Raw genomic sequence first — 27,919 nt, 5'->3', positions numbered from 1 at the left:
ACAAACCAACTTGCTTATTCTTTTTTTCAACATGGCTTCTGCTGCCGCTAACGGTGTTTTGCAACGGTTTCATCCCTTTCTCAAGAAATTTCCTCTCTCTAATGCCATAAACACTGTATTTACTAGGAAATTACACTCGAAAGGTATAGTGACTCCTGTACTAAAATTATTTCTGCGCTGTTATCGTTCTCTTAAAAAGAAATTTTAATACACTTTTACGTTGATCGTCTTTGGTTCTCTAAAAACTTGTAAATATTGCTTTCTTGACTTTTGGTTTTATGGGGATACATTCAAAGTAAGAAGGAAATAGGGAAATCATGACATTCAAGCCCTTTCCAGGAAATAGTGCATGGGAACTGAAATATCCTTAATCTGGAATCGAAACCTAGTAACCTGTTAAGCGAGCCTTGCCTTGTTATCTAAAGTACTTGCACTCTTAACTATCGTGTGTGTGTGTGTGTGTATATATATATATATATATATATATATATATATATATATATATATATATATATATATATATATATATATATATATATATATATATATATATATATATATATATATATATATATATATATATATATATATATATATAGGGTTTCGAATATTTGTATATTGTCCTCGATCAAATTTTGTGTTTGTCGTTAGACACGGTTTAAAAGTTTATTATATCTTCGTCATTGCTGTGTCCTTGACCCCTCAGTCGGCTTGTAACAGTCGTGTTTGATGATCTATTTATATAGTTAGAAAACCTAATGTTTATACATGTGTAACGCTGCTTGTTTTAGCAAAACACAAACCTACAATTATATTAGGGAACCTCTATGTGGTTGCCTGTCCTGTTAAAGATCTTACCAAATATCCCTCAAATCACACCCCTTATTGTCTTAGAAAAAAGGAAAAGCATGACACATTAGATAAAATAGTTTTAGATATTCCTAGGAAGTCGGGATGGTAACAACTGAAATGCTGTTTATCATAGGCCTGTTGCTCACTATTAACCTTATGCTAAACAACTATTATGATTTCGTTGTTTCAGTGTTAGACTAGTTAGAAGAGAGACAGCTTTTGGAGTTGTGTTTTATTTTTAAGGATTTAATCAGGGATCGCTAAAACAGCCCCCAGATTTAGTTTCATCGTAACAACTCTGGTGAAGGACATCCTTCATGTCTTTCATTTGCTGTAGAACTGCGAAAACGTGTTTTTCCCATTTGAAACCAATGTTCTTGACCGGCAAAAGTAAAAATATCACAACTCCTCTTTACTATTCCATTACAATATAGGTTCTCTATGACTAGTTAAAAATAAATTAAAACGTAATAGATGCAAACTCTATTTTCGATTATCTCTTTCAACATTTTCACTTCATTGCTATAGCTACAATTGTATATAATCTTATGTCTCTTAAGAAAACCAGTACAAGTGACTTTAATATGTGAATGAACACATTGATATACATACTCAGGTAATGAAATAGACACGAACATAGCAACCTTTACGATCTTCCAAAAAGTATCAGTCTGGAATCAATGAGTGAGCTTGTTGCTCACTCATTGGGAAATTAAAGGTAAAGCTGGAAAGATTGGAAAGAGATTTGAAGTGTGCAGTTACATTTTTATTTGTTCTGAGTTCAAATCCTGCCTAGTTCAAATTTACCCTTCATTCTTCTAGAGTCAATAAAATAAGGGCCAGTTAAATGTCAGGGTTATGGGAACTACACAAACTATGCACTATGGTGCTATTAACAAAGTTGGGATTGCCAAAAAGTTTCGTGAGGAATTTAACACATCAATAGATGGTTGCCAGGACTGTCTTCAGTCAATGACATCTCCACAATCTCTCCAAACCTACCATTTGTTATATACATACATTGATGGTGTAGTCTGTCAGGGAGAGAGGAGTTTCTGATGGTGTTTTGGTCGTTTGGTTCTGTATCTGAAAGAAAGAAAGTTGACATGGTGATTTGAAGGGTGTTCACACATGGTCTAATATTCCTACTTGGCCACTATACTACTTTGTGCAGTAAAGGGTAAAGACCCCCTTTGGTCACAAATGACCATGGTATTGTACCTAGAAAGTTCCCCTCTGAGGTACAAGTCTGGGCAAGCTTGTTTGTGGAAGACCAACAGTTGGCCATGCATGCTAGTCTTCCATCTCCACGCCGCTAATGTTGTCCAAGGGTAAAGCAAAGGCCAATACAGCTTGGCACCAGTGATGTTGCAACTCATTTCTATAGCTGAGTGAACTGGAGCAATGTGAAATAACGTGGCTTACTCAAGAACACAACACAAGCCCAGCCTGGGAATTGAACTCACAACCACATGATTGCAAGCTCAATGCTCTAACCACTGAGCCATGTAGTGCTATCATGGTATTAGTCCTGTATGTGCAATTAGGGTTTTAAATTGATTTGACTTGAGTTTTTGATGTGTTTTTTAATAGTGGGTGCTCTTCCTAATACAAACTATTACCACTCACACAAGTTATCTGACAGGACTGACTGACATGTCTCTTTCTGCACTGGATCAGTTTTTATAATAGTTGAAAACCAAGTTACTGCATATAGAAGTTTCCAAGAACAATAAATCCCAAAACTTTGTGTTATATCATCTTATAAAACTGTCTTCAATATCATTTATTGAAGGCAGAATCTTAGTGACCATCTATTTATACATTAATCCTTCATCATTTAAACCAGCCATATGTGGACAAAATATTCAACCTATTTTATGTTCATACTGGTCACATCAACCCTACAATATCATTCTAAAAAATTAACAGTTACCTCATCAAATCTCAAAACTACAAAATAATATCTGATTAATTCAAAACAATGTGAATAAATAAGCATTACTTTTGACAGAATAATTTGAATGCTGAAGAGTTAAATTCCTCATTGAACTTGGTGGCAGTCTTAATGTTGTTAACAGTACCCTAGTACATGGTCTACCTAGCTCCCACAACTTGAATTGTGCTTATCTTATTGGCTCCAGAAAAATGAAGAGTAATTTTGAACTAGTCAGGATTTAAATTCAGAACATGTAGAAATGTAACCAACACTGCAAAACATTTTGTCTGATGCCCTGTTCATCTGGCCAATTCACTGTCCTCTACCCTGTCAACCTTTTCCCTCCCCATTTCGTTCCCTAACAGTTAAGAAAGCATTGTTGATGGTGCCACACAAAAAGCACTGATGATGGTACCATGTGCAAAGCACAGGTGCAGGTGCTATGTAAAAAGCACTGGTGATAGTGCCATGTATAAAGCAGTGGTGATGGTGCCAAATAAAAATCAGTAGTGCTGGTGTCACATAAAAAAAACATCCAGTACACTTTGTAAAGTGGTTGGTGTTAGGAAATCCAGCTGTAGAAACCAGGTCAAAACTGCCTATAGAACCTGGTGCAACTCCTGTTTTGCCAGCTCCTGTCAAACCATCCACCCCATGTCAGCTTGGAAAATAAACATTAAATGATGTTGCTGATGAAAAGAAAACTAATCAACTGGCTCAAACTTCTCAATGTGAAGCGGCCATCAAGTAATTTAAAAAAAAAATTTTGTTTAGTTTAGTCAGTGGAGGATAAGTAGGGTCTATGTGCCTTTTCAGGGACCCTGAAATTAGTGAGGGAAAAGGAAGAAGTTATTTTTGGAGTGGGTCATTCTCAGTCCATAGACCTGGACTAAATCCTTGCACTAAAATGGATTCCTTTTAAAATCAGGTGATTTTAAACTGGGTGTATAGGTTTTAAAATTATTCTATGTAAATTATTGTTCTTAACCCAATCTCAAATTGAGTTCTTTATCAGTAATTTTAAGTGCTTTCCCTTTTTTATCTATCTCTTTACAGAATTGAAAAAATTTTACAAGACTGCAACAATTTCTCAAAATAATGGTGAGTTTTTTACCTCTAATCTATTTTTCCCTTCTTATAGTTCAGTTAATAATGATTTTTACTTAGGTATAAGGCTGTGTTGTTAGAAGATTGTTAAAGTTGATTTAGAATATTGTTGATTTGAAGTTATATTTAAAGTTGTTTCAGTATATTACAAGTTTGATTCCACCGCCCATAGCATTAACTTAGAGCACAAAACTAGGTACTGTTATAGCCAGTGGTGGACTGGGTCTAAAAATATTGGTTGCCAGGAGACTAAGGGGGCCCACCTGCAACTACAATACTATCATTAAATTTTTTTTTTGTTAAAAGTATTCTTTTCAACTGTCTACAAACACAGCCAGGCTGAAATAATTAATGCATTCTTCCAGGAGTGAATAAAAAATTCTCAGACTTGAGGGGATAGGCTCCCCCATATATGGATTCTAATGGCACAGGGGCCCACTTGCCATCGGGCAAGCTGGCTACCTAGCCAGTCCACCACTGGTTATAGCATATCTGTTGCTGTAAAATCTGTGTCAAAAAATGCTTCTTAAGGGTCAATGCTTCACTACTTTCATAGCATTAAGTGGCTGTGAGATAAGTTTTCTCTTGGATAGAGTGCATCACAGTTAATATTCTCAGATTATCTGGTATTTCTATCGAATATCTGAGGGTGTATCTATATAGTTACTCAGCCTGCTAGAAATAGCAGCCAAATTTCTCTACATATATGTGCTTCTCTATGTCTATCAAATTTTGCTCACAAGGCATTAGTTAACCTGAAGCTATAATACAATACATTTACCCAAAGTGCCATGCAATGGGATGTAACCCAAAGCCATGCATGTGGTTGCAGAGCAATCTTTCTAATCACACAGCCATGCTGGCATTATGTTGTTACTTATTGTTCTTTGCATTTAACTGAAAGGCATCAACAATTTTTGTCTAAGTATTGAAGGCCAGTCTCAAGACACTGAGTCTTATGAAGAAGGTGACAAAGTATATGGCATGGTATGTGGTGCATTGTTGTACTCAAGATGACCTGTCAGCTACAATAGAGAAAAACAGAACGAATATCCTAAAATCATTGTGGTAATGCTTACCCATGTAGGGCACTGCTGCTGGTGTCATGTAAAAATCACTGGTACTGGTGCAGCATAAAAAGCACCCAGTGCACTCTGTAAAATGGTAGGCATCCAACCATAGGAACCGAGCTAAAACAGACTATGAAACCTGGTGCAGCTTCAGGCCTTGCCAGCTCCTGTCTGACCATCTAGTCCATGCTAGCATGGAAAACGAATGTTAAATGATGATGATGATGATGATGATGATGGTGTCTCTGGTGTTATTGCTTCATCAGTTTGTTGTGCAGTGTATATGTAATGTGAATTGCTGTTTTTGTTATTTTTGTTGGCTGCTGAACTCTGATTTGTTCATGTCAGTCAGTGGGGGTAGGAGCAATTATGTAAGTGTATCATCATCATTGTCATCATCATCATGATCATCATCATCATCCTTTAACGTCTGTTTTCCATGCTGGTATGGGTTGGATGGTTTGACCAGAGCTGGCAAGTGGTACCAGGTTCCAGTCTGATTTGGCTTCGTTTCAACAGCTGGATACCCTTTTAATGCCAACCACTTTATAGAGTGTACTGGATGCTTTTAAAGTGGCACCAGCATGAGTGCTTTTATGTGGCACTGTCATGAGTGCTTTTTATGTGTCACCGGCACAGGTCTCTTGAAGGCCAGTCCTCTTCACCGGGGTGGGGAGTGGCCTTAACATTTCTGCAGTGGAGGATGGGTCTTCTTGAGTACAGTAAAGCACCAGGTATCTTGGGTTTTTTGGTGTTGACAATATAGATATTCTTCCTGTATTTGTTACAACTGTTCACAATCTGAGTTCAAATCCTGCCAATGTCATTGTTACCTTTTATCGTTCCTAGGTTGATAAATTAAAGTAGCTGTTAAAATCCAAGTCCATTTAATTAATTCTGTTTCCCCAAACTTTCTGGCACTGCACCCATATTAGAAATTATAATTATTATTATTTAGGTATTTGATGAGATTTTCCCAAATCTTCATTATTTTTTTTCTTGTCTTTCAGGTCAGTTTGAAATCAACCTCGACAAGCGTAAACTTCGGACACCTCTTGGTAACGTCTTCATTGTTCCTAATGAAAGCTTGGCCTTAGCTGTTGCTACTGAATGGAATGGTCAAAAGAATGTAATCAAACAAAACAAAATGAATTTGGTATGTCAACTTCAGTATATTCTTCTGTGTGCTTTAATATTTTTCATGGAATCTTTTGTGTTTATGTAAAGTAGGTTTTGTCCATCATCATCGTTTAACGTCCGTTTTCCATGCTGGCTTGGGTTGGATGGTTCGACTGGGGTCTGGGAAGCCAGGAGGCTGCATCAGGCCCCAATCTGATCTGGCAGTGTTTCTACAGCTGGATGCCTTTCCTAATGCCAACCACTCCGAGAGTGTAGTGGGTGCTTTTTATGTGCCACTGGCACAGGGGCCAGGTGAGCTGGCATTGACCATGGTTGGATGGTACTTTTTACGTGCCACTGGCACGGAAGTCAGTCATAGCGGCACTGGCATCGGCCACATTCAGATGGTGCTTTTTACGTGCTACCGACACGGGGCTCACAACTGCAATTTCCATTTGATTTGATTTTGATATTGCTGATGTTGATGTACTTGACTCAATAGGTCTCCTCAAGCACAGCATGTCACCCTACGATCCAAGGTACTTTTGAGTGCGTTGGTTATGCCACACTGGTGTAGGTTACAGCAGTGGACTCACTTTATTTGCCTGGTCTTCTCAGTCACAGCATACCTCCAGAGGTCTTGGTCTTTTGTCATTGCCTCTGTGAGGCCCAACGTTTGAAGGTCATGCTTCACCATCTCATCCCATGTCTTCTTGGATCTTCCTCTGCCCTGGATTCCTTCCAATGTTTGGGAGTGGCACTTCTTCATACTGCTCTCATTGTCCATCCACAGTACATGACCATACCAACGCAAACGTCTCTTTTGCAAACCAAGATACCTGGTGGTTTGCTGTACTCAAGAAGACCCATCCTCCACTGCAGAAATGTTAAGGCCACTCCCCACCAGTGATGCCTCTTATGTCTAACATTTCTCTGAGGGCGCTTACACTCTGTCGTGTGTGCACACTGACATTGCACATCCAGTGGATCATGCTAACTTCATTTCTTTCGAGCCTGTGCATGTCTTCTGCAGTCATGGCCCATGTTTCACTGCTGTGAAGCATGGCAGTTCGCACACATGCATCATACAATCTACCTTTCACTCTGAGCGAGAGGCCCTTTGTCACCAGTAGAGGTAGAAGCTTTCTGAACTTTGCCAGGCGATTCTTATTCTAATACTCTCTGAGCATCCACCCCCACTACAGGCTTGGTCACCTAGGTAGTGGAAGCTATCAACTACTTCTAGTTTCTTCCCCTGGCATGTGATGGAGTCTGTTTTCTGAGCATCTGTGGTGTTTATTGCCTCTGTGCATCTGCTGCACGTGAAAGCTATCTTCCCAGTTAATCTTCCTTTGATGTTGCTGCACCTCTTATGTGTCCATAGCTTACACTGGGTACATCTTATGGAGTTTCTACCTATACCTTTTCTACAGATCGAGCAGGGCCACCTACCTGAAGGGGTGTGTGATGTGTTCGCCTTCCTACTTACTAGAACTTTGGTCTTTGCAACATTGACTCTAAGGCCCTTCGATTCTAAACCTTGCTTCCAAACTTGAAGTTTCTTCTCTAGTTCTGGTAGTGATTCTGCTATGAGGGCCAGGTCATCAGAATAGAGGAGTTCCCAGGGGCAACCTGTCTTGAATTCCTCTGTTATTGCCTGGAGGGCTATTATGAATAAGAGGGGGTTGAGGGCTGATCCTTGGTGGACCCCTACTACTACCCGGAATTCTTCACTATACTCATTTCCAATCCTAACCCTACTGACGGCATCTCTGTATAGGGCCTGAACAGCCCTTATTAACCATTCGTCAATCCCCAGTTTCTCCATCGCCCACCAGATAAGAGATCGAGGACCCTGTCAAAGGCTTTCTCCAAGTCCACAAAAGCCAAATATAGGAGTTCATTTTTGGCTAGGTATTTCTCCTGCAGTTGCTGTACAAGGAATATAGCATCAACCGAACTGCATCTCATCTAAGCAGACTCTCTCCCTAGTTAGTTGGGCTATGACCCTCTCCGTGACCTTCACCTGATCCAGCAGTTTGATACCCCTGTAGTTATTTCTATCTAAAGCATCACCTTTACCCTTGTAGCAGTTGACTATGGTGCTGCTATGCCAGTCATTGTGTATGAACTACCTGGTTTACAATACGGATGACTTGGCCATAGCCCACACCACCAGATGTTTTAAGCATCTCAGCAGTGATTCCTGATGGGCCGGGAGCTTTTCCTGGCTTCATATCCTTAATTGCTTTATCTACCAGGGTGCTGTCTCGAATATTGACAGGAAAGAATGAGAGTAGTGTGGTGAATATGAAGTTTAAAGAATTGGAGTTAAGCATTTTATGGAAACAGGTGGAATGGAATACTATGGAATGGTGATTGTTAGAATAAAAGGCTACATGAAAATTTTGTTGGCTTTTATGTATTAGGGAGTGAAGTACTGTACATGAGATGAAAATGGGATGGTTGGAAGCAATAAGTAACTTTGGAGTAGAAGTTAGGAGTGGTAGGTAGCAAGTTCTGAACAAAAACAAAACAAAAAGTAAAATCTGTTGTAATAGTAATAGAAGGAAATCGAGGTTATGATACAGCAATGGGTCAGAGACCGTATCATCATTATCATCTTCATTAGCATTTCATCACCACCATCATCATAATTATCATAACCAACTCTACCATTACCATAAACATCATCAATACATGTTCATTTTCTGTGATGGCATGGATGAAGTTGGTTCTTATCCAGAGTTGCTGCCCATTCTAGAGGAATTGGAGGACCACATCTTGTATGTACACTCTGTTTTGGTCTGGGTTCTATGGCTGGATGCCCTTCCTATTTCTAACCATTATACAGAGTTAACTGAATGCATTTTATCATGGCACCAGCACTAGAGAGGTTGTCATCTTCTTGACAAGGCTAAAGCATTCTTTCAACCTATGGTACTTGTTTGACAACCATATTAAAGAGTGTAGTGAGTGCATTTTGCTGTACACCAACAATAATAAGGTTGCCGTATATTTCATAAAACTAAAGAGTCCTTACTGCTCTGTGAGGTGTTCATTCACTCAAAGCAACATAACTGAGAAGAGAGCAATGGGAGGAAAAGACTGATGAGCAACAGTGTGAGGGTAGAAACAAATTGAATGGAGTGAGAAAGTAGAGGAGGAGGAGAGAGAGAGAGGATGCAGGATAGTAATGGAGGTAGAAATGGATATCAGTAAGAGTGAATAATAGATAGCAATAGCAAGTGGTCAAAGAGGGAGAGGAAACAATGACTGGACATATTGATAGGGTGATGGTAGGGTGTTTAGGGTACAAGCAGGTTTGATGCAGTTTTTTATACATTAACCTTGGCATTGACGAAAGAGATAATGATAAGGATGGTGTTTGGGAGGGGATTGAATAAAGATAGTTCCAATACCTTATTTTGTTACATAGGCATCATAACAGAAGGAACAGGAAGAAAAGAGTGATTGTCAGAGAGATGATAAGGCTGGATAGATTCAGTAACTTCTCTAGGTATGCAGGGAGCATAGTACAGTGAGTAGGAAAGGCTCACTCTGATCTTTAGTTATACCAGCAGCATATGCAGTGAGTGAATGATGGAGATATGATTGTAAGATGAGTGATAGAGAGGTGGATGAATAACAAAGAGTTGGAGGAGGCATCACATGTAGACTGGACAGTAGATATATATATATATTGTCTCCCAGCCTTTTGACATGTTTTGCTATACTTACATGGGTGGATGGGTCCACTCTGGCAGTGTTGCCAATCAGTATAGTTTTTTGTTGTCCCCTTCATGAGATATGTTTTAAGATCACTGCTTCACCTCAAATCTTCCTTAGTGTCTTTGTTTTTCTTTTATTTTTTATTTGTTTCAGTCATTTTGACTGTGGCCATGCTGGAGCATCGCCTTCAGTCAAACAAACTGACCCCAGGACTTATTCTTTGTAAGCCTTAGTACTTATTTTATCGGTCATTTTTGCCGAATTTCTAAGTTATAAGGATGTAAACACACCAACATTGGTTGTCAGGCAATAGTGGGGTGGAACAGACACACACACACACACATATACGACAGGCGTCTTTCAGTTTCTGTCTACCAAATCCACTCACAAGGCTTTGGTCAGCCTGAGGCTATAGTAGAAGACACTTGCCCAAGGTGCCACACAGTGGGACTGAACCCGGAACCATGTGGTTGGTAAGCAAGCTACTTACTACACAGCCACACCTGCACGTTCCTTTCACTTTGAGCACACAACACTTCTATATTTCCGTATTTTAAGTGGAAAAATCATTTGTTGTTCAGATATGAACTTATAAGATCTAGAAGATGAGAACTTATAAGATCTAGAAGATGAGAACTTATAAGATCTAGAAGATGAGTTATTGCCATCAGGATATGAAAGTAATATTCTATAGTTGGAGATTGAAGGATGTTAATAACTAATCAGGGGTATAGTATTTCTTGGTTTTGAATAGATATGTATCTTTAATACAGTTATTGCAGCATTGTAAAAGGTTCTCCTTGTAGCAGTTGCTGGAGATTATAGTTCCATAGTAATTGTGTATGGTGATGTCTGGTGCTTTGCATATAATATTTGATACAATCCCTATCAATTGACTCTTGTCTTCTTTTATTATATTCTAGACCATGTTATGTAACACAGCTATTGACAACCCATTGCAACGTTCTAAAACAGATCTGATCCGGTCAATTCTACATTATTTGGAAACAGATACATTGTGGTAAGCAATACTGTGTTGTGTTTCCTATTATTACTATTACTACTACACCAAATGGAGACTGATGGTCTGTTGGATTCAGCATTTGTTGTTCAAAGTTTATATTGCTAATGTCCAAAAACTCTAGTTAGACTAGATGGTTGTTGTTTAATCTTAACCTTGATCAGACAGAACTTTGATCTAAGGCATTCTAGCTTTGACCATCCTGTCTTTGTTTCTCATGGTGACTTAATTAGCAGAGGTAGGTTGGGGTTCCCCTCTCTCTCTCTCTCTCAATGAATGGTAGATTGTGTGTGAAGTGTGAATTTGGTAGACAGAAACTGTCTACCAAAAGGCGGCGAGCTGGCAGAATTGTTAGCACGCCGGGTGAAATGCTTAGCTGTATTTCATCTGCCATTATGTTCCGAGTTCAAATTCCGCTGAGGTCGACTTTGCCATTCATCCTTTCGGAGTCGATAAATTAAGCACCAGTTACGCACTGGGGTCAATGTAATCGACTTAATCCGTTTGTCTGTCCTTGTTTGTCCCCTCTATGTTTAGCCCCTTGTGGGCAATAAAGAAATAAGAAACTGCGTGTGTTTGTGTTTGTCCCCCTTTATTTCTTGACAACTGTTGTTGGTTTGTTTACACCCTTGAAACTTAATGCTTTGGCAATAAAAAAAAGACTAATAGAATAAGTACCAGACTACTTAAAAATAATTACTGGGGTTGATTTATTTGACTAAATCCTCAAGTTGGTTGTCCCTGCATGACTGCAATCCAATGACTGAAACGAGTGGAAGGTAAAAGATACATTGGCAAATATTAACTTAGAAAGGTTTAAATGTTTAACATAGGCGCAGGAGTGGCTGTGCGGTAAGTAGCTTGCTTACCAACCACATGGTTCCAGGTTCAGTCCCACTGCGTGGCACCTTGGGCAAGTGTCTTCTACTATAGCCTCAGGCTGACCAAAGCCTTGTGAGTGGATTTGGTAGACGGAAACTGAAAGAAGCCCATCGTATATATGTATATGTATATATATATATGTGTTTGTCCCCCCAACATCGCTTGACAACCGATGCTGGTGTGTTTACGTCCCCGTAACTTAATTGTTTGGCAAAAGAGACCGATAGAATAAGTACTAGGCTTCCAAAGAATAAGTCCTGGGGTCGATTTGCTCGACTAAAGGCGGTGCTCCAGTCAAATGACTGAAACAAGTAAAAGTAAAAGAGTATGTGTTTCTCTTAATGTTTGAAATGTTATGTCATCAGCATAAACACATTACTCAACATTTTAATGTATTCATTTCAAATGATCAAAATGGCAAAAATTGGTTGTGTCATTTTATGCGCCATTAGTTTCAAAGTTTGGTTGATGGTCAACAATTTTGGGGGGAGAGGTAAGTTGATCACATCGACCCCCAATGCTCAACTGGTACTTATTTTATTGCCCCCCCCCCATCCCCAAAGGATGAAAGGCAAAATTGACTTTGGTGGAATTTGAACTCAGAACAAAGACAAAGTGCTGCTAGGCATTTTGCCCAGCTTGCTAATGACTCTGTCAGCTTGCTGCCTTACTATTAGTGATTTGTAAAAAGAATCAGGTGTGTGTGAGAGTGAGACAGAAAGTAAGAGTGTGTGCAGTGGCTGTGTGCTTCCCAGCTACATGGTTTTGAGTTAGCTTTCACTTCATGGCTCTTGGGCAAGTGTCTTCTACTATAGTCTTGGGCTGAGTAAAAGCCTTGTGAGTTGATTTGGTTGATGGAAACTGAAAGAAGCACATCGTGTGTGTGTGCATGAGTTTGTTTCCTTGTCTTGACACTGCATGACTCTTATAAATGGTTGTCATTCTTGCCATGAAGAAATATTTATTTATTTATTGTCCACAGGGAGCTAAATATAGAGGGGACAAACAAGGACAGAGAAAGGGATTAAGTTGATTACATCGACCCCAGTGTGTAACTAGTACTTATTTAATTGACCCCGAAAGGATGAAAAGCAAAGTTGACCTCGGCGGAATTTGAACTGAGAACATAACGGCAGACGAAATACCGCTAAGCATTTCGCCTGGCATGCTAACGATTGTGTCATCTCCCTGCTGCAATGAAGGAATATTACCGAGTTTGCAAACAGGTAGAGGAACTGCATCCAGCCCTTGAGAACCTGCCTCAATAAACTCTGTTCTGATCCATGGAAGCTTGGAAAAGTAGACGTTAGAGCAATGATGATGATGATGATGTTCTATATATTATTTCAATTCCCTCTTGAGCTGTCTACTTTTGCTAATGTCATTCATATCAGTGTGAATGAAATAATTTACCATTTCCTTCACAATTCTTTACTGCAGTAGATTATATTTAATTGTTATTCTTTAGTGCATTGTTTGTTTTTGCTGGTCTCAGTTATTGGACTGGGGTCATATAGGGACACCATTTTTAAAGGTTTTAGTTGATTGTTATTGACTTCAGAACTGTAATATAGTAATCCCTTGCTGTATTGCGGTTCATCTATCATGGTTTATTATTTAAGCTTACATCCATTCCTTTATGGTGTTGTTTTGCATTCATAATGAAATAAATATATACAAATTATAAAAATAATAAAACAAAATATACATTACAGTACTGTTTCTACTTTGTGAATTTTCACCTATTGCAGGGGCTTTTGGAATGTAACCTGCGATAGTCGATCGATCTCATATAAGATAGAAAACAAGTAATTTTGGCATCAAGGGACATAACTTGGACAGAACTAAATTTGCACAACGTATTTTCGCTCAGCATAGCAGTTTCGTTCGTCTTATGCCCACTTACAAAAACATATACACACCATGTGGCTTTGATCAATTCACAGTTGTTGTAGATTATTGCACTGTAGGATTGAACCTGGAACCATATAATTGCAAAGCAAGCTTCTTAATCGGAGGCATAGCGGTGTGATAAGAAGTTTGCTTCCCAGCCATGTGACACCATGGGCATGTGTTTTCTTAAACCTCCAGCTGACTAAAGCCTTGTGAGTGGACTTGGTGGATGGAAACTGAAAGAAGCTTGTCGCATATATATATATATATATATATATATATATATATATATATGTATATATATATATGTATATATATATATATATATATATATATATATATGTATATATATATGTATATATATATGTATATATATATGTATATATATATATATATATATATATATATATGTATATATATATATATATATATATATATATATGTATATATATATATATATATGTATATATATATATGTATATTCAGGTAGATGGCCCTGCTCAGTATGTAGAAAAGGAGTAGGTAGTAACTCTATAAGATGTACCCGGTGCAAGCTATGGACACATAAGAGGTGCAGCAACATCAAAGGCAGGTTAACTAGCAAGTTAGTTTTTGTTTGTGGCAGATGTTCAGGTGCAATAAAGACTGTAAACAAACAGGAAACAACTTCTATCTCATTCCAGGGTGAAAAACTAGAGGTAGTCGATAGCTTCCGCTATCTGGGTGACCAAGTTAGTAGTGGGGGTGGGTGCGCTGAAAGTGTAGCTGCTAGAATAAGAATAGCCTGGGCAAAGTTTAGAGAGCTCTTACCCCTGCTGGCGACAAAGGGACTCAGAGTAAAAGGCAGACTGTATGACGCATGCGTACGAACAGCCATGCTACATGGCAGTGAAACATGGGCTGTAACTGCTGAGGACATACGTAAGCTCGCAAGGAATGAAACCAGTATGCTCCGTTGGATGTGTAATGTCAATGTGAATACCCGTCAGAGTGTAAGTATCTTGAGAGAAAAGCTGAACATTAGAAGCATCAGTTGTGGCGTGCAAGAGAGACGATTGCGCTGGTATGGACATGTGGTGAGAATGGATGAGGATAGCTGCGTGAAAAAGTGCCACACCCTAACAGTTGAGGGAACCCGTGGAAGAGGTAGGCCCAGGAAGACCTGGGCTGAGGTGGTGAGGCAAGACCTTTGTACATTGGGCCTCACCGAGGCGATGACTACTGACCGAGACCTTTGGAAATGTGCTGTGCGTGAGAAGACCCGGCAAGCCAAGTAAGATCGTTGCCAGTGCCCCTGGACTGGTTCTTGTGCGGGTGGCACATGAGATGCACCATTTTGAGCGTGGCCGTTGCCAGTACCACCTGACTGGCTCCCGTAGGATTTTCGAGTGAGATCGTTGCCAGTGCCCCTGGACTGGCTTGTGCGGGTGGCACATAAAAGACACCATTTCGAGCGTGGCCGTTTTCGTGCGGGTGACACGTAAAAGCACCCACTACACTCTCTGAGTGGTTGGCGTTAGGAAGGGCATCCAGCTGTAGAAACTCTGCCAAATTAGACTGGAGCCTGGTGTTGCCATCCGGTTTCACCAGTCCTCAGTCAAATCGTCCAACCCATGCTAGCATGGAAAGCGGACGTTAAACGATGATGATGATATATGTATATATATATATATATATATATATATATATATATATGTATATATATATATATATATATATATATATGTATATATATATATATATATATATGTATATATATATATATATATGTATATATATATATATATGTATATATATATATGTATATATATATATATGTATATATATATATATATATATATGTATATATATATATATATATATATGTATATATATATATATATATATATATGTATATATATATATATATATATATATATATATATATATATGTATATATATGTATATATATATATATATATATATGTATATATATATATATATATATATATATATATATATATGTATATATATGTATATATATATATATATATATATATATATATATATATATAGTTTTCTACCTGGCCAGCTCCTGTCAACCGTCCTACCCCTACCCATGCACACATAGAAGACAGACCATAAACAATGATGATGGTAGCTATGTGTGTTCGTATATATATATATATATATATATATATATATATATATATATATATACACATACATATATATTTATAAAAAAGAAGTTTCAAAACGCCAATATATAAAAAATGGATTTTAATTTATAATTTTGTCAGAGATATTTTTAACATGTTTCGGTTCTTGAAAAAACAAACCTTAAACATGTTAAAAATATCTGTGACAAAATTATAAATTAAAATTCATTTTTTATATATTGGCGTTTTCAAACTTCTTTTTTATAAATATATACCCACTTGTATGCCACCTACACTTTTTTTTATCTATATATATATATGTATATATATATATATATATATATAATTGTTGATTGATGTTTTTGGGTAATTATAGTCCCTGTCAGTATATATGTATACAATTAAGTGCTTTGACTACAGCTTTAGCGCATTTTAGCTCTTATTTCTTGTAATGCAGGTGTTTCTAACTCCCTAGTCATACTTAGTGACAATTATAGTTTTCCCTTTTGGTAAAACATTATATATATGTATATACATATATGTGTGTGTGTGTCTTTGTATTTGTCCCCTACTCCCATCACTTGACAACCAGTATTGGTGTGTTTATGTCTCTGTAACTTAGTGGTTTGGCAAAAGCGACTGACAGAATAAGTACCAGTCTTATAAAAAAACAAAAAAAATGTACTGGGATTGATTCGTTTGACTAAAATTCTTCAAGACAGTGCAGTTGCAAGGCCACAGCCTAATAACTGAAATAAGTAAAAGATAAAAGATACCATTATCATTTTGATGGACTGTCTGTTTTACTGTACTGTTAACAGTATAAATGCTACAAACTTACTTCTTGTTTAACCTTTTCATTACCAACCCAGCTGAAACCGTCTTTGGCTCTGTTGTACACATGTCTGGTTTTCAAAAGTTTTGAATTAAAATCTACCACCGAACCTTAGTCTCAATTTATGTTCCTAACACTAGCTTAATGATAACTAAGTTATTTTACTAAATTCTTTGTTATATTTAAAATTAATTGAAAGAAACACAGAGGGTCTCAAAATAAATATGGTAATGAAAGGGTTAATTTAGAATTTGTTGTTATTATCATTATCATTTAATGTTGCCTCAATTTTCCAAGCTTGCATGGATCAGATGGAATTTATTGAGGCAGGTTTTTTACAGCCAGATGCCCTTCAAGTTGTCAATTCTCTCCTGTTTCCTTGGCCAGACATGTTTCTCATGGCAGACTGGAAACAAGCACCATTGCTTGTATGATGATGGCGAGGCTCATTTATGATCATCACATGATGTCAAGACAACGGTATATATATATATATATATATATATACATACACATTCTCACACATACACATGGACATGTGTGTATGTGTATATATATATTTATGCCACCTGACTGGCTCCCATGCTGGTGGCACATAAAAAGCACCATTTGAGCGTGGTCGATGCCAGTGCCGTGTGACTGGCTCCCGTGCCAGTGGCACGTAAAAAGCACTCACTACACTCTCGAAGTGGTTGGCATTAGGAAGGGCATCCAGCTGTAGAAACCGTGCCAGATCAGATTGGAGCCTGGTGCAGCCTCCTGGTTTGCCAATCTTCAGTCAAACCGTCCAACCCATGCTAGCATGGAAAGTAGACATTAAACGATGATGATGATGATGATGATATGGGCTTCTTTTAGTTTCCATGTACCAAATCCACTCACAAAGCTTTGAAAGGATTTGGATTATAGTAGAAGACATTTTCCCAAGGTGCTGCATAGTGAGACTGAACTTGAGACCACATGGTTGGGAAGCAAGCTTCTTAACCACACATGCACATCAGCACTTGTTAAAAAAAACTAAAAAAGAAACAGACTAAATAGCTAGATGAAGCTAGAAGTCTTTCTTTTGGTATATTGTTGTTTTCATAGAATTTATTTGTTAACCCTTTCGCATTCTAACCCGCCATATCTGGCCAAAATATTCTGTTTTATGTTCAGTCTGTCCAGATCCTACCTCTGACAGTTACCCTAAAATGTCATTCTGAAAATAAACACTCTTACCATCAAAATCTCAAAGCTACAAGATGATGCATGATTAATTCAAAACAATGTGAATAAGTAAGCATTATGTTTGATAGAGTAATCTGAATGCTGGAAATAGATAATTTAAAAACCTTCCTCTATCTATCCATAAACACTGAATCTCATAGTTTTGGTTTGCAGTTATCGAATGTCTGAACCTGAGGACTTATTGGAATTGCAGAAACAAAAGTGGGATCCAATTATTGACTGGTTTAAAAATCGGTAAGTTATTTGTTGTCATTTTACCTGGTAAATTTTGAGAAGTCACAATTGCAGTAGAATATCTAATTTTTTGTGAACAGTTTTTGTTCATATTCTGGTGTTTTTTCTCCTTCTTGTGTGATACATTGGCAATCTTCTACCTCACATTTCTTTTAGTTTTTACTGTTTTTTAAGTCCAGTACTTATTTCATTGGTTTTTTTTTTTGTTGAACTGTTAAGTTACGGGGATGTAAACAAACCAACACCAGTCGTGAAATAGTGTGGGTAGGGACAAACACACACACACAGTGAACTTCCATATAGTTTCCATCTACTAATTTCACTCATAAGACATTGGTTGACCTGGGGCTATAATCGAAGACATTCAGAACTGAACTCAAAACCACATAATTGTTAAGCAAGCTTCTTAACCACACAGCTATGCCTGCATTTATATGATGACAAAAAAAAAAAAAAAAAAGGAAGAAGTATTGATTTGAAGGTGGCAGGCATAAAGAATGAAATAAATAGAAAAAACGCTTGGTAGTTTAAAGTGCTAACATTAAATTTTCTCAGTGGAATTTATTAGATTTCAGAAATTGCTTAAATTTAAACATTTATAGGAATAGCTTTTGTACTGTTTTGGATCAATTTTCATAAGGTAGCATTAGTGGAATGGTTTTCATGAGAGTAACTGATATTACACCTAGATGTTCTTGCTATTACTAAGCATGCCACCATGCTATAGAATAGTACCTGTTTAAGGTAGCGAGCTGGCAGAAACATTAGCACATCGGGCGAAATGCTTAGTGGTATTTCGTCTGTCTTCATGTTCTGAGTTCAAATTCTGCTGAGGTCGACTTTGCCTTTCATCCTTTTGGGGTTGATATATTAAGTACCAGTTACATATGAGGGTCGATCTAATTGAGTGGTCCCCTTCCCCAAGATTTTGGTCCTTGTACCTAGAGTAGAAAATAATAGTACCTGTTTGTCAAATCAAATGTACTTAGAAAAGCAGGAGTTATGTACCTTACCCAGCAATAGAGACTGTTGCTGCAGTAAAGTTTCAACCGTCACCATCAAGGTTAGCCATCTCATCATCATCATCATCATCATTCTCCTCCTCCTCGTCATCATTTTTAAGTCTGCTTTCTATACTGATATGGGTTGGACGTTTTGATAGAATCCAGTGGGTTGGAATACCACATCTTCCTCCAGTGTTGCAGTTTTAACAATGTTTCTATAGCTGGATACCCTTCTTAATGCCTACCTGTTTACAGGGTGCATTAAGTGCTTTTATTGTGGCACCAACATTAATGAGGTTACTTTGTAACTTGCAAGACTAATGAGTCTCCCCAACTGAGATGGAGGATAGGAGTTAGAGTGGCCACTTTAAGTGAGATAGGGTGGTTGCTTTAAGCAAGGTCTACCATAGCTATTAGAGTAAGATGTACTGAACATTACAAGACAAACTACAAAATATCTAATATAATAAATGCGAAAACTAAACCCTGTGTGTCAGTGTGTCACACTTTTACCCTCTCTCACTATTCATTGACACTTCTACTATTGCTCATACTGGGGTGAGAGTAATAGTAGGCATAGAGACGGTGAGGGCGGTGGCAAAGACAGTGAGAGGGAGAGAAAGAGAGACAAAGAAATTTAGGGAGAGTTGATGATGTTTTTATTAAAAGTAGTAGTGTTGATGGTGGTAGTGGGAGTAATAATAGAGAGAGAGAAAGAGTGGGTATGTGAGAGAAAGAGGGACTGAACACCGAACTAACATATTGAACTAACATACTGACCGGTGGCAATGGGGTGATAGTAATAGTATGAGCTGTAGCTGTGATAGAGGTGGAGGTGGCAGTGATGATCGTGGTGGTAGTGGTAGCTAAGGCGGTCAGAGAGTAAGTGTTATGAAAGACAGTGGTGATGGTGGTGGTGGTGGGGGGGAGGTAACAAAACCAAAGGTATTGATGGTGGTGGTTCAGAAGTCTGAATGATGTGTGTATGGCAGATGTGGTGGTACTGGTGAAGGTGATGGTTGAAAACAATCAACAGAAAGAGAGAGAGAGAGTGAGAGAAAGAAAGAGGTTAGACAGAAAAAAAAAAAATTGTATTGACCCCTGAATGGGAAGACAAAAAATGCAGGTTTGCAATAAGTTCCTAGTCAACAAATTATATCATTGTCTTGATGAAAATTGTTCATTGCTTGAAAAAATATTGTTCAAGTTTAATGAAATTTAATATGTACTCAATGCATGAAGTGTCATTGTTGGGCCCAAAGCCTAATGAAGAGCCCTACACAGGAGCTAACTTAAAAGCAGGAGAATTGGTATACTAAATATGAATAAATGCATACTAGTAGTATATCCTAATTATATATCCACCCCACTCATTCTAACTCATACACACATGCATGCCTCTGTGTATATTTTTATGTAAATGTTTATGTAGGCAAAAAAACCCAATGAAATGCCAGTTTTAACTGTGAATTAAAGAAGTGTAAACGTGTAACCTGTTCATGTAATCCTGACGTGGGTTGTTTTATGATTGTAGATATAACGTACCAATTGAGACGACTACAACGTTTGCTTTGCCTTGCATCTCAGATGCTACGATAGGTGGAATACACACACAACTGAATTCATACACCATGTGGGGGTTAACAGGTAGATGTTACTTTTGATGTTTAAATTTTCCCTTATTTAATTTATTGAATTTCTCAACTGTTGCATGACCAAATAATATTCTCTTGATGTTCTTTCATATTAATGTCTATTTGTGCTCCATGTGATAAACAACCCAATGTAAATGGTAGTAACATGGAATTTATTTTACAACATATAGGCTTCCTTATCTAAGAGATTAAAAAGAATCATTGCTAGTGAAGCTAATGTTCCTTAACAGTTATCTATGATATGTTCCTTATGAAGTTACTGCACTTTTGATGAATAAAATTTGGTACCTTGTAGATATGCAGATCCTTTATGTAGGCAGTTGAGCTGCTGCTGCTGCTGTGTGTGTGTGTGTGTGTGTGTGTGTGTGTCTGTGTGTGTGTGTGTGTGTGTGAGAGAGAGAGAGAGAGAGAGAGAGAGAGAGAAAGGAACTAAAACCTGACTAAAACCTGCAAAAGTCTGTGGTCTTATATAAAATGAGGAATATTTAAGAACTGTTCAGAGATTTAGAAACTGGGTTTAATTCCAGTGCGCTGTGATATCTACCAGCAATGGATTTAGGTAAAAAGAGAATGGATTAAGAATAGTTTCAGAGTTGTATTTGTTTTTAGACATCTAGCCATCATGTAAGATTTGAATAATTCAGTTGATAGGATATGTTGCTTGCCTGTGTCTTTGAAGATGACCAAGACTCCACCTCTTATTGACCCACAGTGTATACTGGATATTTACTGCTGCTCTAGCCTATACTATACCTTGTGTATGATGAAACTAGAGTAGGCAGTATTTCATAGTCACAGATGCATGTGGTATCCTGAACATTGCGATGAAAGGTTTGCTGTCGATTTGTGAAGAAGTTTGAATTCTGACTTGCATTGAACTCGGATTATAGTGAAGGAGGCTGTCCTGGATGACCAATCTCAGTCTTTCATCTCTGACCTCCTGGACTGGTGGCAAGGCTGCCAAGATAAGGGGGAATTTATCAAGGATGCAACAAGATGTTCTGGGTGATCTACATGTCCACTTATCTCTGAAGTACATGGCTTTGAGTGATGTTGCTGGATATTACCTTTCTGCTCGTTGAAACTTGTTTGTTGGTGGGTATGTTTCTTCCATGCAATCAACTAAGAAGTCCAGTCTTTGCATACATTACAAATAAGCATATTTACACAAAATTTGTTGGTTGTTGACTTTCCTGACTTCATCTTCATTTTAGATGAGTTGTTTTTCATCCCACAAGGTGTCCAAAAATCTCCCTTGTCTTCAAGCAAGCTTGGTGGGGTTGCTGGTTTAGTCACCAATGACCTGACCATATAACAAGTTGTACTGGGTCATTCATTACCATTTAGTGCTCACAAGCAACCTGATATTGATAGGATACTCAATCATTAGCTCTGGTGTTGTTGTCAGTTTCAGTACTCTGTCACAGTCACAGCATGTGTCCATGACCAAGATTACTGACTGTCAATGACTAAGTCACATCGCATGGTATAAACTCACCACTGTAAGCAGTGGTAGCACTATGGAACTGATGAGAGATTTGTAGGTTTGCAATATTGGTTTCAATATTTCCTGAACAAAAGTTACATAGGCGCAGGAGTGGCTGTGTGGTAAGTAGCTTGCTTACCAACCACATGGTTCCGGGTTCATTCCCACTGCGTGGCACCTTGGACAAGTGTCTTCTACTATAGCCCCGGGCCGACCAAAGCTTTGTGAGTGGATTTGGTAGACGAAAACTGAAAGAAGCCTGTCGTATATATGTATATATATGTATATATGTATGTGTGTGTATATGTTTGTGTGTCTGTGTTTGTCCCCCCCAACACCGCTTGACAACCGATGCTGGTGTGCTTATGTCCCTGTAACTTAGCAGTTCGGCAAAAGAGACCGATTGAATAAGTACTAGGCTTACAAAGAATAAGTCCTGGGGTCGATTTGCTCGACTAAAGGCGGTGCTCCAGCATGGCTGCAGTCAAATGACTGACACAAATAAAAGAGTAAAAGAGTAGGTAATAGATAAATATCCAACCCATGAAGTATATCTCTTTTTTGTTTATCACTTTAAAAACTGGTGCGAAAGCATCTGCTCTGTGAATTCTTGTGTGTGTGTGTGTGTGTGTGGGGGGGGGAAACGTCGATACCATGTATTTCAATAGTTTTTTTTAACCTTTTATTTGTCTGCAGGGATTTTCAGTGCTGTTGAATGTGTGAAGTCTCTGATACTAACTATGGGTTTAGTCGAGCGCCACCTGACTGTGAATGATGCTGTATATCTTTCCCGTTTGGAGATGGAATTTCAGGTATGTTCTTACTATATGTATGTTGTTATGATGGGGTGCTGAAAAGTTTCTGGTATTGGGTAAAAGAAAATACAGGTAGATTAGTTAATTATGATTTTATTCAACATATTGCCCTCTCAGATTCACACACTTATTGCAGCAACCCTTCAGTTTTTCTAAGCCCTGTAAAAGAACTTGGAAGGTTGGGCCTCCAATCAGGCTTTTCACGATACCCTTAAAACCAGGAATTTTTCAGCACCCCCTCGTATATATGTATTGTATTAGGAAGGGCATCCAGCTGTAGAAACTCTGCCAAATTTAGATTGGAGCCTGGTGTTGCCATCCGGTTTCACCAGTCCTCAGTCAAATCGTCCAACCCATGCTAGCATGGAAAGCGGACGTTAAACGATGATGATGATGATGTATTCCATTTCTATATTTAGTGAATTGTCCCAAATATTATCTCGTCTTCCTCTTTAGCGTTAAAATTCTTTGTAGTAGTAGTACTACTCGTAGTAGTAGTAAAATTTGTAGGGTTGGTTGGCTGGGAGCTTGATTATTTGATCTGGATGTGTGCTTTTCTCAATTAAAATCAATCACAATATTTTGATTTTTATTAACATATTTATTTGCAGATTAAAGTTATGATTGTTGCTTTACAAAGAGCTGTTATGTTTATTAACCCTATATATATGTTTATACATGCATATGTGTCTCAGAATGACTGCTACATGTATTATTTGAATGTAAATAGAGCCTGACTCTGACTAATTAAGTGAATCAATGGAGAGTTGCTATGTAGGAGCTTAACCTGCTAGAAATGGCAGTCAAATTACACCAGACTTTCTTTAAAAAGTGCATATTAGATAATGCAGTTTAAGATTCTCTGTTTGAACTTAAGATAGCATACTCTGGTTGGTGTTAGGAAGAGCATCTAGCCATAGACACCAAACTAGACGTCGTCTTCTGATTCATCTAGAAATGCAGTAACAAGTGTTCAGCCCATGCCAACCTAGGAAGTGGACATGGAACTATGATGTATAATGAAAGTGATAGTTGTGGCTGGAACAACTTTGGTCATGTTTTGCTCTGTCAGAGTTGACCTGGGGCTAAACAACAACATGGTCAAATAAATAATCCCCTAGAAAACATTTGGTAGACTAATAATTTGGTAGACTAATAATTTTCATTTAAGGATTTTCCCCTATTTTGGCATGGAACTCTGAATGGGTTGAAATATTTATCTGCCCAAGAAAATTCCTTAATAGAATTCTTAGACTTGTGAATACATGGCAGCATGCTGTATAACAGACCCAGCTAACTCTTGCCATCATGGGAAAATACTATATTCATTGACCTATAAGATGCACTTTTTCCCCCCACAAAAATGTCTCAAAAAATCCTTTCCAGGTCTTATATGCAAAGTTGCTTTAAATATTACATGCTTTAATGCACTTAATCTGTGGTTCTCAACAAGGTTCCATATGACCCATTGTAGTCCATGTAAGATTTTTAGGGGCCCACAGTAATATTTTATGGGCCTATGAAAACATCATCATCATCATCATCATCGTTTAACGCCCGCTTTCCATGCTAGCATGGGTTGGACGATTTGACTGAGGACTGGCAAGCTAGAAGGCTGCACCAATCTGATCTGGCAGAGTTTCTACAGCTGGATGCCCTTCCTAACACCAACCACTCCAAGAGTGTAGTGGGTGCTTTTATGTGCCAGTCACACGGTACTGGCATCGGCCACACTCAAAAAGGTGTTTTTTACGTGCCACTTGCACGGGAGCCAGTCCAGTGGCACTGGCAACAACATTTTACTTTAAATATATTTATTGTAAGAAGCAGCTAGGTTTGTTTCGCTGGTGTTTTACATAGCTCAGCCTATACAAGGGAATGTGTGAGAAACAAAATAGGAATGTTGAAAGAAGTATCTGTAAAACTAGTTTTTAAAATCAAATGGCTATGATGGTCCACCTGAATAAAATAGTAATTTAAGGGATCCATAATTAAAAACTGGTTGAGAATCACTAGCATTTTTTTCTGAATATGTAGTGCTGAAGTTGTTCTTGTTACTCTGGCATTCATCCAGGAGAGTTTAAGCTGGTTCCTATTGAGTTCATCACATCATATTAGCGGCTGATTCTGCGGTGTATTGAAGCTGTTCCCGATTCCAGCGATGAACGCCAAAACTTGAGGTGCTAGAAAAGAGCTCCATATCTTCGTTGACTGTTGTGAGCCACGTCTTAGCTTATGCCAACCTGGGGGAGGATCTGGTGCTATTGCCTTCTGGATGAGTCCATCATGGGGGCACCTCAATGCTTGACCAAGCTACCATAGTCTCCTTGTCAGAAAAGTTCCCTCGGGAGATGAGACTGCAGTGAGTGTAAAGTTGTCAGTTTGAAACTCAGTCTGAGATATGCAACGACTGCTGCTAAAATAGGGTGCATCTAATATTCCCATGTGTCTTTTATCATCAATGCAATACATTAAGACAATATTATTGATGATAACAACACTACAAATAACTTTTCTTGTTGGGAATTATGTCCCTTATATATAAAATACTTTCTAGTAAGTTTTAATATGGCAACAGAAACGTTAAATCTTATTTTTCTTTTATCTGTTAGTCAGGAAGCAGGCAGTGCCCATGACCCTTTACAGGGCCCCTGAGACTAGTGGGAAGGGAGGAGGAAGATATCCATAAATTAGAAACTTGGCTTGATTGTTTGTGGAGAATAGACATTTTAGCATATAACTTTCAAAATTATCTGATTATTAGAATTAATTTTTCGTTTTTGGATTTGGTTTGCAAGATTTTTTATGTGATTTCGTGTGTTGAAGCATATTCTTTTGTATCTGGGGAGAGTCATTTTCTTATTGTGCCTTAAAATTTAACACACTCACCAGTAAAATTTCCACTTATTTCTTATTTTTATTTTCTTAAAATTTTTGTTGCGTCTTGCAACCTTATCAATAGTCTCGACTGTCCCAAGACTATTGATAAGGTTGCAAAACGCAACGAAAATTTTAGGAAAATAAAAAGAAAAATAAGTGGAAATTTTACCGGTGAGTATGTTAAATTTTAAGGCACAATAAGAAAATGACTCTCCCCAGATACAACAGAATTAATTTTGATTTTTTTTAATTGATTTATTTTTGGATTTAAAATTTTTAGTCCTTATAACTTATATTTGCTATTGTATTTATTAAATAATTTTCAAGGCAGTTTATATGACTGTGTACCATATACAGTAGCTAGTGCATAGAGAAGGCAAGTCTATAGGCATGAATGTGTGTGAATGGATAACACATATTGTTTAAAAAAAAAAAAAAAAAAAAATCATCTGTTGGTGTTAGATATTATGAGAAATAAATGATTACATCAGTATCGAGAGAAGATTTAGCTGCAGAGATGGAATTATGCAAAATTGAAAGACATGGGGGAAAATGTTGTTTGAAGATTTGTCCAACCAATTCCAGTTTATAGCTTTTGCGTGCACACACACACACACACACACACACACACACTTTCTCTCACAAACATACATGCATATACATATATATTCACCTATGCATGCACACTCTCACACATACATACAAATTATATTATGTTAATTATTCATATTTTTTAAAAACATATTTTCTGCTATTTGTATTTCAGACCCAGAAGTGGGGTAGTGTGGAATGGTACCATGACCTGGATCTCTATGAAAACCGAGCACGTTTAGCAGCAGCTGTTTTATTCACACATTGGTCTTCAGAGAATGCTTCTATGAAGCAAAAAACTACAGCAAAAATGAGAGCGTTTGTGTAGTACACATCAAAGGGAACTTGTTTTTGAGTAGAGAATGCCAAAGAATAGTGTTTTGAAAAGATAGAATATATCTTGCCAGAGATTCATTTGTTGGAAACATATTTTGGGCAGAATTTCTTTGTGAGGAAAGACTACACACTTTTTGTGCCAATGCAAAATGACTTGTCTGTGATATTTTGCAATAAGATTTAGGGGATCAGTTTTGTCATTGTACCAGTGGATGAGGGGTAAGATGTTAAATAACTGATCCTATTTGTCATAAGTTCAAATTCTATTATTGTCTTTTCCTGTACCTTTTTATTAAGGATTTACCTGTTTGCTTCCTTTTGATCATCAATAAAGTAGGTATCATCCCCACTTGATAGATTGAGCAGATTAAGAAATAACCATACCATACCATACCATATCAATTTCTTAAATTTTAATCTTATCCAACTGTATTAGCATGGCTGTAGAGACATGTTAAAATATTTGCATGCATTAAATGAATGAATTTGAACAAGTGGTTTTTGAGCTTGTAAAGAATAAATTAGCATTTGGAAGGAAAAAAAGTTGCTGATGAAATCAAGTGTAAAATATATTAAAGGTATTAAATTTTATTTAAGTCATAGATGAATGAATCAATGAATCACTTGATAACCACCAAGAGGTCAGCAGTCCATATCCTGACATTTGTGCTGTGTGTATCCATGGCCAAAATAGTGTGACTTTGGCATCTATGTCTATCTAGCTGTGAGTAGGTATCACAGAATGGTATCATACATTAGCATAGGCAGCAGCAGCAGTTTTGTGGTGTTGTGTAAAACAAAATTCATGTCAAAAAAAGGCCTCTCATGTTAGACCTGCATCTTATCCTGGTACACATTTGTCTCTCATCCACTTTATATTTAAATGATTACTGGCCCTGATATATTCTTATGATTCAGCATAGGATAAACAAATAGATCGATTCTATCTACTTCCCCAGGATTTGAACACAGGACGTTATAGTGAAAAAATGAGCCTGGATGAACAAATAAATGCAAAATCCAGTGCCAATCTACTCCAATTGGTAACATAAACATGACTCTTTCAGAATAAAAAATTCTTCCAACAGTTTTTGTATAAA

General features: G+C 37.6%; 1 protein-coding gene across 1 annotated transcript; it reads left to right on the top strand.

Moving 5' to 3' along the window:
* The first annotated feature begins 12 nt into the window (after positions 1-12).
* On the top strand, positions 13-27,919 carry LOC106873864 (ATP synthase mitochondrial F1 complex assembly factor 2). Its single transcript, XM_089358987.1, has 8 exons — positions 13-143; positions 3,848-3,892; positions 5,979-6,124; positions 10,743-10,840; positions 17,972-18,052; positions 20,591-20,703; positions 22,894-23,009; positions 26,659-27,919. The coding sequence occupies exons 1-8, from the start codon at positions 32-34 to the stop codon at positions 26,809-26,811; spliced, it is 864 nt and encodes a 287-aa protein (XP_089215113.1). The 5' UTR covers positions 13-31; the 3' UTR covers positions 26,812-27,919.

The sequence above is a fragment of the Octopus bimaculoides genome, chromosome 1, assembly GCF_046866305.1.
Source record: "Octopus bimaculoides isolate indiv1 chromosome 1, ASM4686630v1, whole genome shotgun sequence".
Classification (NCBI taxonomy): domain Eukaryota; kingdom Metazoa; phylum Mollusca; class Cephalopoda; order Octopoda; family Octopodidae; genus Octopus; species Octopus bimaculoides.
This window is presented reverse-complemented; position numbering and strand designations above follow the sequence as displayed.

Bases quoted from the DNA above. Each gene is read 5' to 3' on its own strand.
- LOC106873864 (XM_089358987.1), top strand. From the start codon at position 32: ATGGCTTCTGCTGCCGCTAACGGTGTTTTGCAACGGTTTCATCCCTTT. The intron at 10,841-17,971 runs GTAAGCAATACT...TTTGGTTTGCAG, and splicing joins TTGGAAACAGATACATTGTG to TTATCGAATGTCTGAACCTG. The intron at 20,704-22,893 runs GTAGATGTTACT...ATTTGTCTGCAG, and splicing joins CACCATGTGGGGGTTAACAG to GGATTTTCAGTGCTGTTGAA.